This window comes from Cebus imitator, unplaced genomic scaffold, assembly GCF_001604975.1.
Source record: "Cebus imitator isolate Cc_AM_T3 unplaced genomic scaffold, Cebus_imitator-1.0 Scaffold258, whole genome shotgun sequence".
NCBI classification, from domain to species: domain Eukaryota; kingdom Metazoa; phylum Chordata; class Mammalia; order Primates; family Cebidae; genus Cebus; species Cebus imitator.
The window spans coordinates 2,463,894-2,480,764 of record NW_016107573.1 but is presented as its reverse complement, the minus strand read 5'-3'; the positions used below and the strand labels follow the sequence as shown (position 1 = coordinate 2,480,764).

At 38.3% G+C, this 16,871-nt stretch overlaps 1 protein-coding gene across 1 annotated transcript in view; it reads left to right on the top strand.

The window, feature by feature from the left end:
- Nucleotides 1-13,308, top strand: part of HORMAD2 (HORMA domain containing 2) — an 80,804-nt gene extending 67,496 nt beyond the window's left edge. The window contains exon 10 of the mRNA XM_017499644.2: nucleotides 12,285-13,308. Coding sequence (XP_017355133.1) covers nucleotides 12,285-12,389 — 105 coding nt within the window. The 3' untranslated portion in view covers nucleotides 12,390-13,308. The remainder of the gene's footprint in view (nucleotides 1-12,284) is intronic.
- The last annotated feature ends 3,563 nt before the right edge of the window (nucleotides 13,309-16,871 follow it).

Sequence of the window (16,871 nt, the reverse complement as noted above, 5' to 3'; positions counted from 1 at the left end):
TCAGTGGCATTAAGTGTATTAACATTGTTGTGCAACTGTCACCACTAACCATTTCCAGGAGTTTTTTCATCTTCCCAAACTGAAACTCAATACCCATTAAACAATAACTCCCCATCTCCCTCTCCCCATAGCCCCTGGTAATCGTCATTCTATTTTCTGTCTTTATGAATTGACTACTCTATATATCTTATACGAGTGGAATTATGTAATATTTGTTCTTTTGTGACTGGCTTATTTCACTTAATGTCCTCAAAGTTCATCCATGTTTGAGCATGTATCAAAATATCCTTCCTTTTAAAGCCAAATAATATTCCATTGTATGTATATACCATATTTTGTTTATCCATTCTTCTATCGAGGGACAGGTGGGTTGCTTTTACCTTTTGGCTATTGTGAATAATGCTGTTGGATGTGTACCCAGCAGTGGAATTGCTGGATAATATGGTGATTCTATTTTTAATTTTTTGAAGAACCGCTCTACTGTTTTCCGTAGCACTGCACCATTTAACATTTCTACCAGCAATGCACAAGTGTTCCAGTTTCTTCACATCATCCCCAACTTGTTACTTTCTGGTTTTTTTTTTTTTTTTTTTTTTTTAAGAATAGCTATTATAATGAGTATGAAGTGATATATATCTCTGTGGTTTTAATTTGCATCTCTGATGAGATGCAAATTGGCCAATTGCGTATCTTATTTAGAGAAATGTCTCTTCAAGTCCTTTGCCCATTTTAAATTCAGGATTTTGTTTGTTTGTATTTTAAGAGACAGAGTCTCACCATGTTGCCCAGGCTGGTCTCAAACTCCTGAGTTTAGGTGATCTTCCTGCCTCAATCTCTTGAATAGCTGAGATTACAAGTGTGAGCCACCATACCCACTAAAATCAGGTTGTTTTGTTGTTGTTGAATTTTAGGAATGCTTTATATATTTTGGACATTAATCCATTATCAGATATATAATTTGTAAATTTTTTTTCTCATTCCATGGATTGCCTTCTTGATAACAGTGTCCTTTGATGCACAAAAGTTTTAAATTTTGAAGTTCAAGTTACCTATTTTTTCTTTTGACTTTGCTTTTTGTGTCATATCTAAGAAATCCTTGTCAACTGCAATGTTATAAAGATTTTCCTTATGTTTTCTTCTAAGGGCCTTATAGTTTTGGCTCTTAAGTTTAGGTCTTTGAACTTTTCTGAGTTAACTTTTATGCATGATCTAAGATAAAGGTCCAACTTTATTCTTTTGCATATGGGTATTCCGTTTTCTCAACAGCGTTTATTGGAAAGACTGTCTTTCCTCATTGAATGATCTTGGCATTTTTGTTGAAAATCATTTGACCATCTACATGAGGGTTTATTTCTGGGCTCTTTACTCCATTGGTCTATATGTCTGTCTTTATGCCAGTATCACACTGTTTTGATTACTGTAAGTTTGTAGTAAGCTTTGAAATCAGGAAATGTGAGACCTTCAACTTTGTTTTTCTTATTCAAGATTGTTTTGACCATCTGGAGATCTTTGAGATCCCATATAAATTTTAGAATGGGTTTTTCTATCACTGCAAAAAATGTTTTTGGGATTTTGACAAAGATTGTGTTGAATCTGTAGATTGCTTTGGGTAGTATTGACATCTTAACAACATTGTCTTCCGACCTGTGAATTCAGATGTTTTTCCATGATCTCACTATTTTATACATTTTATATGTTGTTTAAGAAGGTCTTCCCAGTGCTAAAGTTATAAATCATTTTTTCTATATTTTGTTTTAATAAATTTGTAGTTTGGGTTTATACATTTTGTTCCTTAAGTTAGCTGGGAAATTTCCCCCAGTATGAGAACTTTTTTCCCATTTTATTCGTACCACCTGAATAGCCTGCCCTTTCCCTGCTAATTGAAATGCCACCTTTTTCATAAACCAAAGCATAAGTTTGTTTTTAAATTTGCTATTCTATTTCACTTATCTATGTACATGCTCTTGTACTGTTGCTATATTTTTAAATTAATTTTATAGTAGGTTTTAATATCTGGAAGGGTAACTGTTTCTCCTCATTCTTCTTCTTTTTTGGTTTTTAAGATTTTCTCATACATTTGCTTATTCAGATAACTATTAGAATCAGACTAACAAATTCCAAAAGATGTATTATTGGAATTTTGATTGAGATTATATTTATTTGAGGAATTAATCTTGGGAAACATCATTTTTATCATAATATGCCTTTGTGTTTTGAGGAAACATTATTTCTAGTATCTATATTCTTATTATCATCATAGTCCCTAAGAAATTTTCTATTTACTTGTAAGTATTCAAGGTTACCACATAGAATAGCTCTCTTTGTCCAACAGAACTTTCTGTGATGATGAAAATGTTCTGTATCTGCGATGTCAAATAGGTAGCCACTCACTACGTGTGGCTATTGAGCACTAGAAATGTGGCTAATGCAACTGAGGAAGTAAATTTTGTTTTATTCCATTTTGATTAATTTAAATATAAATGGCCACATGTAGCTGATAGCTATCAATTTAGACAGTATGGCTTTTGAATGTATGAATAACTGTGTAACTGAATGAACACTTTTATAAGTAGCAGAAGTAATGTAGCAAAAGAATTATTAATACTTACTGTATGAAAGACATTGTGTAATGTATTGCAGAGAGGCGAAAGACCATAAAATTAATACACATGAATTCCTAAATAAAAATCCAATCCCAGATATAGGACAATTTGTTTATAAGTATTTATGTTGTCACAAACATTTAATTACAAAAATATGCTGTGGATTTTCATTAGAAAGAAAGTTCATGTCAGATTAAAGGACCAAAAGAGGCTTTGTGGATGAAGTTCTATTAGAAATTGGCCTTGAGGGAATTATTCAAAACTTAAAAGAAAGAAAGCAATGGAAGATTTCTGTTTTCTTAAATTTAGAGGAAATAGAGAAGAGGGAAAAGAATGTGGTATGTTTGGAGGATTAGTTCCCTTGGTTGCTGTAACAAATTACATATTTGGTGGTTTAAAACACCAACAATGGCCGGGCGTGGTGGCTCACACCTGTAATCCCAGCACTTTGGGAGGCTGAGGCGGGTAGATCATGAGGTCAAGAGATCGAGACCATCCTGGCCAACATAGTGAAACCCCATCTCTAACTAAAATACAAAAATTAGCTGGGCATGGTGGAGCGTGCCTGTAGTCGCAGCTACTCAGGAGACTGAGGCAGGAGAATTGCTTGAAGCTGGGAGGCAGAGGTTGCAGTGAGCAGAGATTGTGCCACTGCACTCCAACCTGGCACCTGGTGAAAGAGCAAGACTCTGTCTCTAAATAAATAAATAAATAAATAAAAATTTTAAAAATGGGAGTTTGTAATGAAGTGCACTGAAGGGTTCTAAGAGCAGATCTGTTTTAGAAAGATCCCTACGGCAGCAGTGTGAAAGGTGGATTGCAATCAACATGTCAGTAGTGCCTCACTGCCTCTGGGGGCTCTAAGAGAGGTTTTGTTCTTTACCTTGTCCAGCTTCTAGTAGCTGCTGGCATTCCTGGTCACAACAGTCTCTGACCCTATTGTCACATTGTCTTCTCTTCTGTCTGTGTTCACATCTCCCACTGCCTTAGTCTTACAAGGATACATATGATAACATTTAGGGTCTACCTGGATAATTAAGAAGAACTCTCCATTTCAAGATCCTTTATTACATCTATAGAGACACTCCCTCCCTTTTATATTTTTGCCATGTAAGGTCACGTTTATAGGTTTCAGAATTTAGGATATGGACATCTTTTGGGGGTCCATTTTTCAATGTACCACAAATATCCAATTTGCCTGAAGTTAGGGATTCCTGTGGCAGGAGGAATTATGATAACTGTCAGTCACTGAATGACTTGCACATTTGTGATGTTGTACCAAGTGCTCTACTGTGCTATTCCATTTACTCATTACAAGAACACTGTGTAGGCATTAGGAGATGAGAAAGGAATCTAAGGTGGCAATGTTTTCTACCTTTGATGACTAGGAAATGACGATTTGCAGAAATTGTAGCGTCATGAGGAAAAATTGGTTACAAAGGAGAAACAATATATTTGACTTTGGCTGTGTTTAGTTTAAGGTCCCAATAGGCTGTGCCTAAGGAAAGGTCAACCCCAGATAGCAGCTTAAGAGCCCTACAAAGAATTCTCATGGTCTCTTCTATAATTTCTTACCTTGTTTTCCCCTTTGGGTTGAAGAAACAAAATATAAGGAGCACTAAACTTAAATCAGGAGACCTGGGTTAAAAACTTCTACTTACTAAATGTGTGAACTGAATAAGTCATTTCACTTCTCTGAGCTTCAGTTTCTATATCTGTAAAAGAGAAATAACCACTCACTCTCCCATCACACACAGTTATTGTGAGGAATAAATAACATAACATATGTGATGTTTTTAGTATATAGTCCGTTGTAAGCATTTAAATGTTTAATTTGAATGTAATAAGTCTTAAAGCTATCTGGATCCTAAGTAACAGTCTACATTATTTTTACAAATCTATGATCTACTGCTTTTCCCATTGTCCAAATGACCATTCTGTACTTTCACCATTTAAGTGTTTTAAATGCCACCCAAGACCAATTTACTCCCATTCTAAGTAGATGGCCTAAACTGTACTTCATAGAATTAAGGCCATCAAACATAAATCTTTCAACTTTCTGCTACCATATTTAGATATTTGCCTATCTCTGTATCCACTTTAGCTCATTCCTTCAGACCTCAGAAGCAGTAATATCCTTTCTTTTGTCCCAAGTAAACACTTCTTTCAATCTATGCCTTCAATGCAATTTCCTTCATCCTTAGCTCCACATCACACAGTCAATGCCTGGTGGACATCCTCATTTGGCATCTATTCCAATTCAGAATCTTGAAAACAGGGTCAGTTGTTTCTTCATCCATCTTCCCTACCATTCTCCTTTCTCCTACTCCCTTGACTTCTATTTCCCATCTTGGTCACTGGCATAATCAGAAACTTGAGTAATTTTTTGTCATGTTTTACTCCTTTCTTTCCTTTACTATACCTGTGCTCATTCCAATGAATGATCAAGTGATGGTAGGGCTCAGCTTCAGGCATTCATTCTGTCTCTCCTGAGCCCTCTATCCTTTTAATGCTCTCCCTCTAACTTCACTGCTGCTTTTGGTCTTGCTCAGGTCATCTTTTTTCTGAAGTAACCTCATTGCTTCTTATCTCACTCCTCTCCAATCCACCCTTCACACTGCTGCCATAGGGATCTTTCTAAAACAGATCTGCTCTTGGAACCCTTCAGTGCACTTCATTACAAACTCCCATTACAAAATCCAAACTTTAAAGAATGACATTTTCTGACCCAGCCCACCACTCCCACACCTTTCCTGTTAGCCCTGTAGAACTACACCCAATTCCCCAGAGGTATCATACTTTATGTCCCTGTACCTGTGCTCCTTCTGTCTAAATTGTGTTATCTGCAACCCCATTTCCTAATGCTGTTTGCCTAGTGAATGTCTGCTCATTTTGCATTAATTAGTTCAAGCTTTATATCCCTTTTGAAGCCTTGCCAGGCCTCCCCAGAAAGAACTGATAAGATCTTTTTCGAACCCCTGCTGGACCCTATACATGACTCTGTCATTTTCTTGGTAACCTGTTTGTTTCCCCCTACCAGGCCTTCTTTGAGGACAGGAAGTGTCTTGATCAGTTTTGTATCTTTAGTGTTTAGCACAATGTCTGGCACACATAAGGTGCTCAAAAAATATTTTTCAAATAAATGAATTATAAAATTTTAAGTCATATGATGCCTTAGAGAAGAGGGGTAAGGGGGAACTTATATAATAACTTTTGGAGATAAATGGAAATATCTGATTGTGAGCCTAAGAAGAATATACATTTATCTCCTAACGAGAGATAGTCATGGTCCAGAACTCTGGCCACAAACTGCAGAAGATAAAGAAATTAATTGAATGGGCAACCCCTTCATAGGTCCCGTAAAACATGGGATAGTCCCCAATGTGCTCTCGATGTGATTTCCTCCATCCTTAGCTCCAGTTCACATAGGCAACGCCTAGTGAACATTTGGATATCTCACCTCCAATTCAGAATCTTAAAAACAGAGTCAATTATTTCTCCATCTATTTCCCCACCATGTTCCCACCTCCCACTCCCTCAACTTCTGTTTCCAATCTTGGTCAATGGCATTACCATAAACTTGGATAATTTTTGTCATGTTTTACTCCTTTCTTGCCCTTACTGCACCAACATATTAAAGTCTACAGCTCCACTGGTGTTGGAGGTTAGTATTCTCTCAAAGCATTTGCTTTCTTACTGCTCATTCATCACAATATTAATATAAACTACATTTATGTTAATAGCATTTATTTTATAATTACTGTTGATCTACATTTCATTGTGGCAAAAAGATAAATGTTAAGGGAATCAAAACTAACATCAGTGCTATAACTTACTTTTAGGGACATAGATCCTTTGAACCATAGAGATATTTGATCTGAAAACTGCCAAACCCAAAGATTCTAGACATAAACTTAACTACACATTTATACTGGTGAGAACTGGTTTTCTCAAAAGAAAACATTTTGCCAGATCGGACTTGAAAAATAATTTTGAAGTAAGCAAAATTCCCTGCACTCACCCCAAGCACAAAACTCACCATATTTCTTGGTTGCCTGGGGCTGCCCTCTCCCTTGGTTCCCCATGCAGGTCTACCTTCTCATGCAAAACAAGTACTGTGCCCTAAACTGCCCTTTCTGTGTCACAACATATCTGTCTTTTTTTTTTTTTTTTAAACCTGTGAGGATCTGTTTTTAATAGGCTGCCACTTGGAGACCACTTGGTAAATTCGCTTACACTAACGTCCTATTGAGTCATTTTTAACAGTAGTGTGTTGGATACATAATGCCTAACCCTAAGAGCCAATCTAATAAAGGGACATTTCCCACCATCTCATATATTTTCTGTATCTTTTCATGTTTCATTGTCTTTAAGCATATTGAACTTTCTGCCTAGAATAATCTCCCCCTGCTCCCACCACCACTTCCAGTCTGGTGAACTGCTACTTATCCTTCAAGAACCAGCTCAATGTCTCTTCTAAGGACCCTCTCTAAATTCCCCTGGTGAGTTGGTCACTCCCTCTTGACTTCTATACAACTTTGTGTACTTGCCTCAATTTCTTTAATCTTTTATTCACTCTTCAAATGACTTCAAGGTGACTTCCCACCAATCCAGTAAACTCCATGTGGTGAAATCAAGTGGACATATTTGAGTCTTCATCTTCCTTGCCCTCTCAGCAACACTTGACACTATTGACCACCCCCTTTTAATTTCTCCTCTTCTTCTTCTTAAAACCCCGTGGCTTTCTCAACATGACAGTCTGCTTGTCTTCTTTTGTCTCTCTCTTTCTCAGTTTCCTTTGTTGGCTCATCCTCTAACTTATCTCTAAATGTTGGAGTTCCTTAGGCTATGTCCTGATCTCTTTCCCTTTTCACGCTCTGGTCTTTCAATAAACAAACTCTTCCACACCCACAGCATTAATTACCCTCCATATGCTTATGACTTTCAAATTTACATCCCTAACCCAGACCTCTTTCTTGAACTTCAGACTTCCACGTATAGCCACCAATTCAACCTGTCCACGTGGAGGTTTTGCAGGCACTCCAAACTCAGTAGGTTCAAAACTCCCATTGTTCTCAACCTGAGAGAACAGCACCTCTATCCATGCAGTTAGCTAAAGTAGAAACTGGGGAGTTATTATTGACCCATCTATCTCTCTCTTACCATGTATCCAATTGGCCATCCTTCTGACTCTATCTCCCAAATATATCTCTCAAGTTTGACTTCTCTCCATCTCCACTGCCACGCAAGTTATCACCTGTCTACCACTATAGCAGACTCATCACCTGTATCTGCTTGATGTCTCCAATACATTTCTACACTTCAGGCAGAGTGCTCTTTGAAAATCTATTCATCAAAAAGTATTTATTGAACCTTTACTATGTCAAGGCACTTGGTAGATGTTAGTGATACAAATGTAACCAAGACATGCATGTTCCTAATCTCCTAGAACTCTAAACAGTTCTATGATTGGGAGACCTAACTTATTTGTGATGGAGAGAGTTTCTTTGAGGAAATAATTTTTTATCTGAGATCTGAAAGAATGAGCAGGAATCAACTAGGCAAAAAGGGAGGGGCAGTGGAGGGGAAAGAACATTTTAGGCAGAAGGAATATCATGTGCAAAGGTTCAGAATTAAGAGGAACCAAGGTATAAGAAGCAAGGTATGAGGCTAGGCACAGCCAGGGCCTGAGGAGTCATAACTCTAACTGGGAAGTACTCAGGCGTTCTAGTAATGCCTCAAACAGCCTGCCAAAGTAGATGAGTGAGTGGAGATGTGAGCACTTTTCTGAAGAGAGAGTACATAGCTTTCATCAGGGTCTGTGACACTTTCCCTCTCTTGAAAATGTAAAGAACCATATCTGGGCTATGAAAGGCCATTTTTGGAATTTTCCTAAAAGCAATGGATGCCATTGGAAAGTATGAAGCCAAAAAGTAACACAGCCAGATTGTAAAATCCATGGGGCAGGAATTTTTATCTTTTTTGTTCACTGATTTGTCCCAAACACCTCAAAGAGTGCCATGCATATAGCTGACACTCAATAAATAACTGCTGAATGAATTGCTGACTGCCTATTTTGGCATTACATTATATTGCATTATATTGTAATTGTATACTTAATGTCTCTCCTTTGCAAGGCTCAATTCTAGGAAACCAACTATGTCTCATTGATCTTTGTATTACTAGAGATATGATTTTAGTGCCTTGCTCATGGCCTGGCTTAAAATCAATTTAATTTATTTGTTCATTCATTCAGCCAATAATTAAAGAGCATCTACCAGATGCCAGGAACTGAGAATACAAAGATCATTAAAATATTGGGGCTGGGCATGGTGGCTCATGCCTGTAATCCCAGCACTTTGGGAGGCTGAGGCATGCAAATCACCTGAGATCAGGAGTTTGAGACCAACCTGGCCAATATGGTAAAATGCTGTCCCTACTAAAATTACAAAAAGTAGCTGGATGTGGTGGTAGGTGCCTGTAATCCCAGCTACTTGGGAGGCTGAGGCACAAGAATTGCTTGAACCTGAGAGATGGAGATTGTAGTGAGCTGAGATTGTGCCACTGTACTCCAGCCTGGGCGACAAAGTGAGACTCCATCTCAAAAAGAAAAAAAAATGGCACTAACCTCAAGGAGTTTATACTCTGAATGGGAAGACTAGTAAGTAGGCCTGATAATACTACATAGTAAATGCTACAAAGGGGGTAAGAGCAGAACCCAGCCCTGGGGCGTCAGGGAAGCCCAGCGGGCAGAAAAAACTCTGGAGCTGCCTCTGGACCAAATGAAGAAGGTAGGAACAAAGCATAGGAGTGGGCATTAAAGGCAAAGTCCAGAGCGGGGCAAGCAGGGCCCATTAGAACTGCAAGTGGTTAAGTGTGGGGGAAGATGATGCTGCAGACATAGGCCACAGCCATAAAGCACCTGGACTTTATTCTGAGGTCCATGGGAAGTTATTAATGGATGATTGATGAAGCAGAAGAGTGATGTGGTCAGATCTGCATATAAGACTGTGCTCCAGAGTAGAGAATGGATTAGAGAAGCAGTCACAGTGGGAGTAGGAGTGATTGGGAGAGATGATGTTTGCCTGCACTAAAGCAGTAATGGGAATAGGTGACAATGGATGGATTTGAGAGCCAGTAAGGAGGTAGGACCAAAAGGAATTAGTGATTAATTAGATGCTAGCAAGAGAATGATGGAGTAGTCATGGATAATTCTCTGGTTTTTAACTTGGACACCTTGGGTGAGTGAGAACGACGATTGGGAACAGGCTTAGAGAAGCAGAGGATGAATTCCAATTTGGGCAGACTGTGCTTGAGTTTTCTGTGGAATACCCTTGTGGAGATTTTTAGTCGGCAGTTGGATACACACATGGATCTGAAGGTCAGAAGGAAGGTCTAGGCTGTAAACATAAATGTGGGGGTCTTTGCTTATGAATGGTAATTGATTCCTAGAAGTGGATGAGATCACTCAGGGAAGGTGTGGAGAATAAGGAGAAAGCCAAAGACAGAACTCTGGGAGAACATTCAAGTAACAAGCATTTTTTAAGGGAGTGAATAAAGGAATAAGTGATGATTTAGAAGAAGGAATCCTTTCTAGAGCTTCCCAAATACTGCTACCAAATCAGCTGGCTATCCTATTTGTGCCTAAGGCAAAGCCTGCTTTTTGGCTTCTCAAATGGAGAATATGTTACTAAACCAAAGATGGAAAATAGGGCAACATCATACACAGAAAGCATATCTCCTGGGCTTTTTTCAGATACGTATGTGGATACTCTACTCCTGAGGCTCTATTGGCAAACAGATCATAGCAGCCTCTTGTTAGTCTGCATCAAGAAACACTTAATAATTAAAAAAAAGAAAAAAGAAATACTTCAAAAGGTGTATGTTTAAAATATAATATGAAATGTATTAGAAGTCATTTGATGATCATCTGATGTTGTTCAGATCATCCAGATAATCTTCCTAGCCTGCCTGATCACTGGCCCTTTGCTTGGATGTTGGCTTTGGCGCCAAGTATACAAACTCAGCCAGTTGGAATATGCCTGAAAAATGTTTCTCAAATATTCCTTTCTGTGGATAAATTTGTTGGTTTATGTAGTTTGTATAGATTATTCATCTATGCTAAGAAGTATCCCCTGACTGATAACTTACTTGTTTTTCAGCCCACTGATATTCTATAAACTATTGAGAGTTCCCAGGTTTCACTATTACCTTGAGATATTGAAGATACTGAAAATACCTTCATTATTGAAGATATTTTGACTCACTGCAATAAAATTACAGTTCTGCTACTTGTAATTAAACTTTGATTTATTTGAACAATGGAAGAAAAAGAGAACAAAACTATTAAACCGTCAGGTCAACTGGTCATTTGAGAATTTGTACACTCATCTTCTCTTCTTTCATGTGTACCTAGATTTGATAGAAGTGAGGATAGTTTGGTTTAAATGGAAAGCGTGCCCAAGGAACATTTCTAGACAAGTTAAGTTTTACCAGATACTTTTCCTAGAGTCAAACCATAACAAATGCATCTCCTAGATAACAACTTAGTTTTTGTGCTTTAAGTTTTTATGTTGCTATTTCCTTTCCTTTAGAACAGGCCATTTCAAATTTTTACATGTATAAGAAAATGAGTTATTTGATGGGCTGCTCTATTTATTTTCCCAGAGTTTTATATAGCTTCTGTCTTAGTATAAGCCAAAGGGAATTTGTGGTTTCTGAAATCAGAAATTCAACTGCTTTCTAAAACTAAAGGATGAATTAGTGCTTAAATTAGCCATTTGACACCCAACCTTTGTTTCTAATGGTACTTAAATGTTTTATTGGCACTTCCACTATTTTATTATAATAGCATATCAATTAAATAATAACATGCCTCTCCTAGAAAAGACAAAAAGGATAAATTTGGAACCTCTACTATATATTCTCACAAGTCTTGCTTTAAAAAAATATATATCTTATTCAATTTTCCTTCCAAAGAGAAAACATAGGACATGGAAAAACCTTTCCTCCCATCTAGTGGCTGGAAAATATATAAATGTCCTCTATGTGTTTCTTGGAATTCCAGGCATTGGGGATTGTTTCACAGATTATATCTAATTGTTCACTCAGTTAAGCAAAAATAAGCTATAAAATCTTTAGCAAAGCCAAACTCAATGGCAAAATATATATCTATAATGATTCACTAACCAACTTCCCTTTCACCAATAACATACTCCTCAGTAGAAAGATTATGGTTCTTCTTAATTCATTAATCTGAACATACCATAGAAAAGACAAGGCAGTATGTCTCTACTACCTGAAACTGGGACTTAAATTACATTTGCCTCTAAAGCAGTCAGTGTCCCAGATCTCTCCTGAACCTTAATTGCTCCTTCTTGGCCCCACACCTTGACAAGCCTTCTCTCAAGAATTGGATGTGTTGAATTCACTGGAGAGAGCCAAAAAACTGTCCCAGAAACTGGCTGCCTCCAAGGGAAACTTAGCTCCTGAAATTTGGAATACCAGACTCTGATACTGGCAGCAAGGCCTCTATGCAGGGCCAAACCAGCCCACAGGAAAGCAGGTTGGGATCCGTTATGCAGCTTGAGGGATTAATGCTTGGTCTACCTGTCTAATATATGTCTTGTGCAGATGTCAAAATCTCTGCTGAATTATGCCTCTCTCTGGTGATTCTCACAGATTCAAAGAATGAATTTTGTGTGCAGTCAGCAAAGTTCTGAGTGCTCCAGGAAGAAGAGGAAGGTCAGTGAACCAGAGAAGGTCTTCGTCCCTAACAGAAAATAAAACCTAGATAATTCTTGCTACATTTATTTTAAAATAAGTTTATTTTGTAAAAACATGCATGAATTGTCTTAGCAGGAAAGTAAATTCCTGTTTCCAAAACCTTTTTCTAAGTTTTTTGCTCAACTTTTTTCTGTCAGTTTACTAAGTGCCAAATTGCTGGTCAGGTAGGACATGAGTTCACTTTGCCACAAGGAAACAAGGTCAATAGAGCTGCCTTGGGATAGCATTACTTTAAAGCTGGGTTAGAGATGAAGCACCTTTTATATTATATTTGTAAAAGAGCCACAGTAGATATTTTGGAAAGAAGCTGTTTTCTCAAAGGAAAGAAGGATTTTTTTTTTTTTTTCATAATTAAACTCTTCAGGTATTTAGACTCCCATGAAATGTTTTAACTTGTTATAACCTGTGTACTGGAATCCTTCTGTAGCTGTATTAAATATTCCCACAGAGTTGCATAGGATGTGTGTGGAGGCGCTTATCCAGGTGTGATTTATGTGTTAACCTCAGTCACAAGGTTGATCAGCTAATTGTGGGACCAAAATGTGCTTTCCCTCAACTCTGGCCTCAGGCCCTCTTCTGTTAGACAATCCAAAACAGGGAACATGCTGCAATTCAGGAACCTGGCACTCTTCTTAAGACCTATATTAAATATTTCCCAATAATCACTTCAGTTTACCAGTCTGTAACCTGCAAATGATGCTATTAGTTCCTTCCTTATTCTAGAAGAATTTTGATAGACCTAATTAATGATTAGTATGAAATGAACAATAAATGATTTAAAGTGTTATTTCTATTATTTATATAACATTAGATTTAGTAACTTATGAAGTGAGGTTTAGTAATTTAATTTAAATAGATTAGACCAATAAGTTAAATGTTAAGTGTGTGACTTATGGTTAAATAAAATAAAAATACAAGATTTTTTTTTTTGTTGTTCATCTTATTTCCCACAGAAAGGAAAAATCTCTTTGCCTACATCAGTGTTTCTTCAAACGTAAACTGTAGTGAGATCATCAATACCTGGAGTGCTTGTTAAAATATGGATTACTAGGCCTGCCTCCTTTCTACTAAATCCAACTCTCAGGTTCAGGCACTGTGGAAAACTTTCCAGATTCTAACACACACACACACACACACATACACAAAATGGAGAGCCAGCAACCTCTGACCCAGACTAAGGTGAATCTCTGTAGGAAAATCTCAGGGAGCCTGCCTGTTCAGCACTGCCCCTTGCCAGACTCTCAGCCATTCCTGACTATCTAGGGCAGCCTACCAAACAGGGGCCTTAAATTGGGCTGTAGCACGGGGGCCTGCCGGCGAGAAGGAGCATTTCCCCTTCTTTTAGCATATTAAGTGGACTCATGAAAGCCTGCTCTACCCCTGAAAGTAAGGGAATGGAATTGGATTTATTATATCCTTGATAGAATTGTAGACTGAGTCACTATAATTTCTTTTAAGAGAATCACATAAAGAGATTAGCTGTCTAGTAGAGGAATTGGGTTTGTATCTCTCCAGAGAGAAGATGTAAGAGCAAATTGGTAAAGGCTACAGGAGATCATCAATTTGGCTCAGTATAAAGAGGAGCTTTTTTTTTTTTTTTTTTTTTTTTTTTTTTTTTTTTTTTTTTTTTTTTTTTTTTTTTTTTTTTTTTTTTTTTTTTAATAGAGATGGGGTCTCACTCTGTTGCCCAGGATAGAATGGAATGGCATGATCTCAGCTCACTGCAACCTTGACCTCCCAGGTTCAAATGATCCTCCCACCTCAGCCTCTGGACTAGCTGGGACTACAAGTGTGTGCCACCACTCCTGGCTAATTTTTGTATCTTTTTTAAAGATGGGGTTTCACCATGTTGCCCAGGCTGGTCTCAAACTCCTGACTTCAAGTAATCCACCCACCTCAGCCTCCCAAAGTGCTAGAATTACAGGCATGAACCACCACATCCAGCCCAGGAGGAGCTTTTTAACTCTACAGTTGTCAGTTGTCAACATTTTGAAATGGACTACCTTGTGAGTTAGTGAGCTTGTCTTCACTGCAAGTGTTTAATCACAGAGGAGCTTCACAAAAACTCTATAAAAGACTCTCAAAGCGAATTAGCAGTACTGAGTAATTAGTCAGTCTGGGTTTCAAAAGGAACTATTTTGCTTGAAGGGGAATTGAGCTTATAATTTGTATTTGTGATTGTCATAAACTTAGCCTAAGGTTGACAGATCCTTTAAGTCAAAGTCTCAAATTTGAATCTGTCTAGAAAATTTCTTTTTGTTTTTTTCTTGAGGTGGAGTCTCACTCTGTCGCCCAGGCTGGAATGCAGTGGCATGATCTCGGCTCACTGCAACCTCTGCCTCCTGGGTTCAAGCGATTCTCCTGCCTCAGCCTCCTGAGTATCTGGGATTACAGGTGCCTGCCACTGCGCTTGGCTAATTTTTGTAGTTTTTAGTAGAGACTGGGTTTCACCATCTTGGCCAGGCAGGTCTTGAACTCCTGTCCTCATGATCCGCCTGCCTCAGCCTCCCAAAGTGCTAGGATTACAGGCATGAGCCTCCAAGCCCAGCCAAAAATTTCCATAGTGATTTTATTATCTCTATTAACACTTCTTTCCCCAACAGAACAGTCTTTGTCACTGCCAGTGTGTGGACTGTGTTTTTGAGGCAGTGTGTATGCAAGGCAACAGAGAAGTTTCTGGGCCTGTGCCCTTGGCTGGGCACACAGGGAAGGAGATCTGTTATCAAGAGAATCTGAGAACCATGAAAATGTGAACTTTCTGATTTTACACAGTGGGATTCAAATATGCAACCAGCTATCAATATTGGAATGTATTCAGTTCTATCTAGTGAATGATTTATTAGAAGGAAAGAAATCTTTTCTTTAGGCTATTCATTTTGGTCCTTAATTGTAATGGGATGAATAAGCATAAGTGCATCAAGGAGCTGACACTTCAGTAAAGAGAATGAAAACAGGCCCCACACTGGGATGCCGGAGCTGTACCAGACCCTTCCCTCACACTGACTGTGCTTGATTCATCAGTGTGATCACAAAGATTAGATGATGATAGTTGGAAACTGAGACATTATTAAATAAAAAGTTACGCAGGGGAAATTTTAATTTGGCTGTTTGGGGTTTTTCTGTCTTTACAGAAATTTGGTCTAGCTGGAAAGACATGGGTTAGGCTCATGATTGCCTCCAGCCTTTGAAGCCAGGCACCGAAACCACACCTTCATTTCCCCTCTTGCAGGTCCCTCTGCTGTCTGGGTTCTTTCATTCTCCAGCTCACCTCTGCCAGGAAGAGGCTGGAAATGTTCATCAGTGTCAAGTTGCATTCATATAAGTTCAGAGTTGTGTGTGTATTCTTAAAATTCTACTAACCATTAGAGCCCATATTAATGTATCTTAAAAGTGTCAATTTATGGTTTCAAACCCAACAGTATTGGATATTCAGGGACTTCCACAGGATCTTATAATAAAAAAATTCTCAGTTATAATCATCATCATTTAGAAAGAGGTCCCAAATAATAAAATGAAACTGAACACATTATGCTTGTAAGAGTTAAGTCCACCTGTAATCCCAGCACTTTGGGAGGTTGAGGCCAGCGGATCACGAGGTCAAGAGATTGAGACCATCCTGGCCAACATGGTGAAACCCTGTCTCTGCTAAAAAATACAAAAATTAGCTGGCATGGTGGCGTGCACCTGTAGTCCCAGCTACTCGGGAGGCTAAGGCAGGAGAATTGCTTGAACCCAGGAGGCGGAGATTGCGGTGAGCCGAGATTGCGCCACTGCACTCCAGCCTGGTGCCTGGCAACAGAGCATGAGTCTGTCTCAAAAACAAACAAAAAAAAAGAGTTAGGTCAAGTCTGCTACAATGTATGATTCCAGATTCTATACAAGTGAGAAAATGCCCAAATGTATCCTCTTTAGACATTTTTAGTTTGTTTAAAGGAAAAAAAAGTATTATTTTCAGTGTGACTGTGTGATTTGTGTACTAAGGTCCTGGCTGAGACTTGATATATAATTTCCAGTTTTGATAGACGAGGAGGACACTATTGTCTTGGTTAAAAAGAAAAAAATTTTGTAATGGGCCCTTGGGTTATCCATTGGTAAAGTCAAATTCCTATTTAGAAATGCCAAGACTTGAGGTCCTAAGGAGCTAATCTGCTCATATAATATCCCTTTGGGTGCACAACATCTCTGCAAATAGACTTTCACGTTCTGGGAGGAGCAAATTCAGTCTCATAGTAGGTGATGGCTCACAGGTACCAATGGCTACGTGAAGGGCTGTCGTAAACTGTTCCCTGCAACCTGGCTGGAAGTTGCACATGCGATTTGCTCAACAAAGGATGTTGAGAAAGGGATTGGCTAGCATTTCTGGTAATAGGCTGATTTACTCAGCATCAGGGCTTTTTCCTGTGTTATAATTCCATCATGTTATCCCAGAGCTTTTAGTAGCAAAGTCTCATTACACTTTTATTTTATTTTATTTTATTTTGA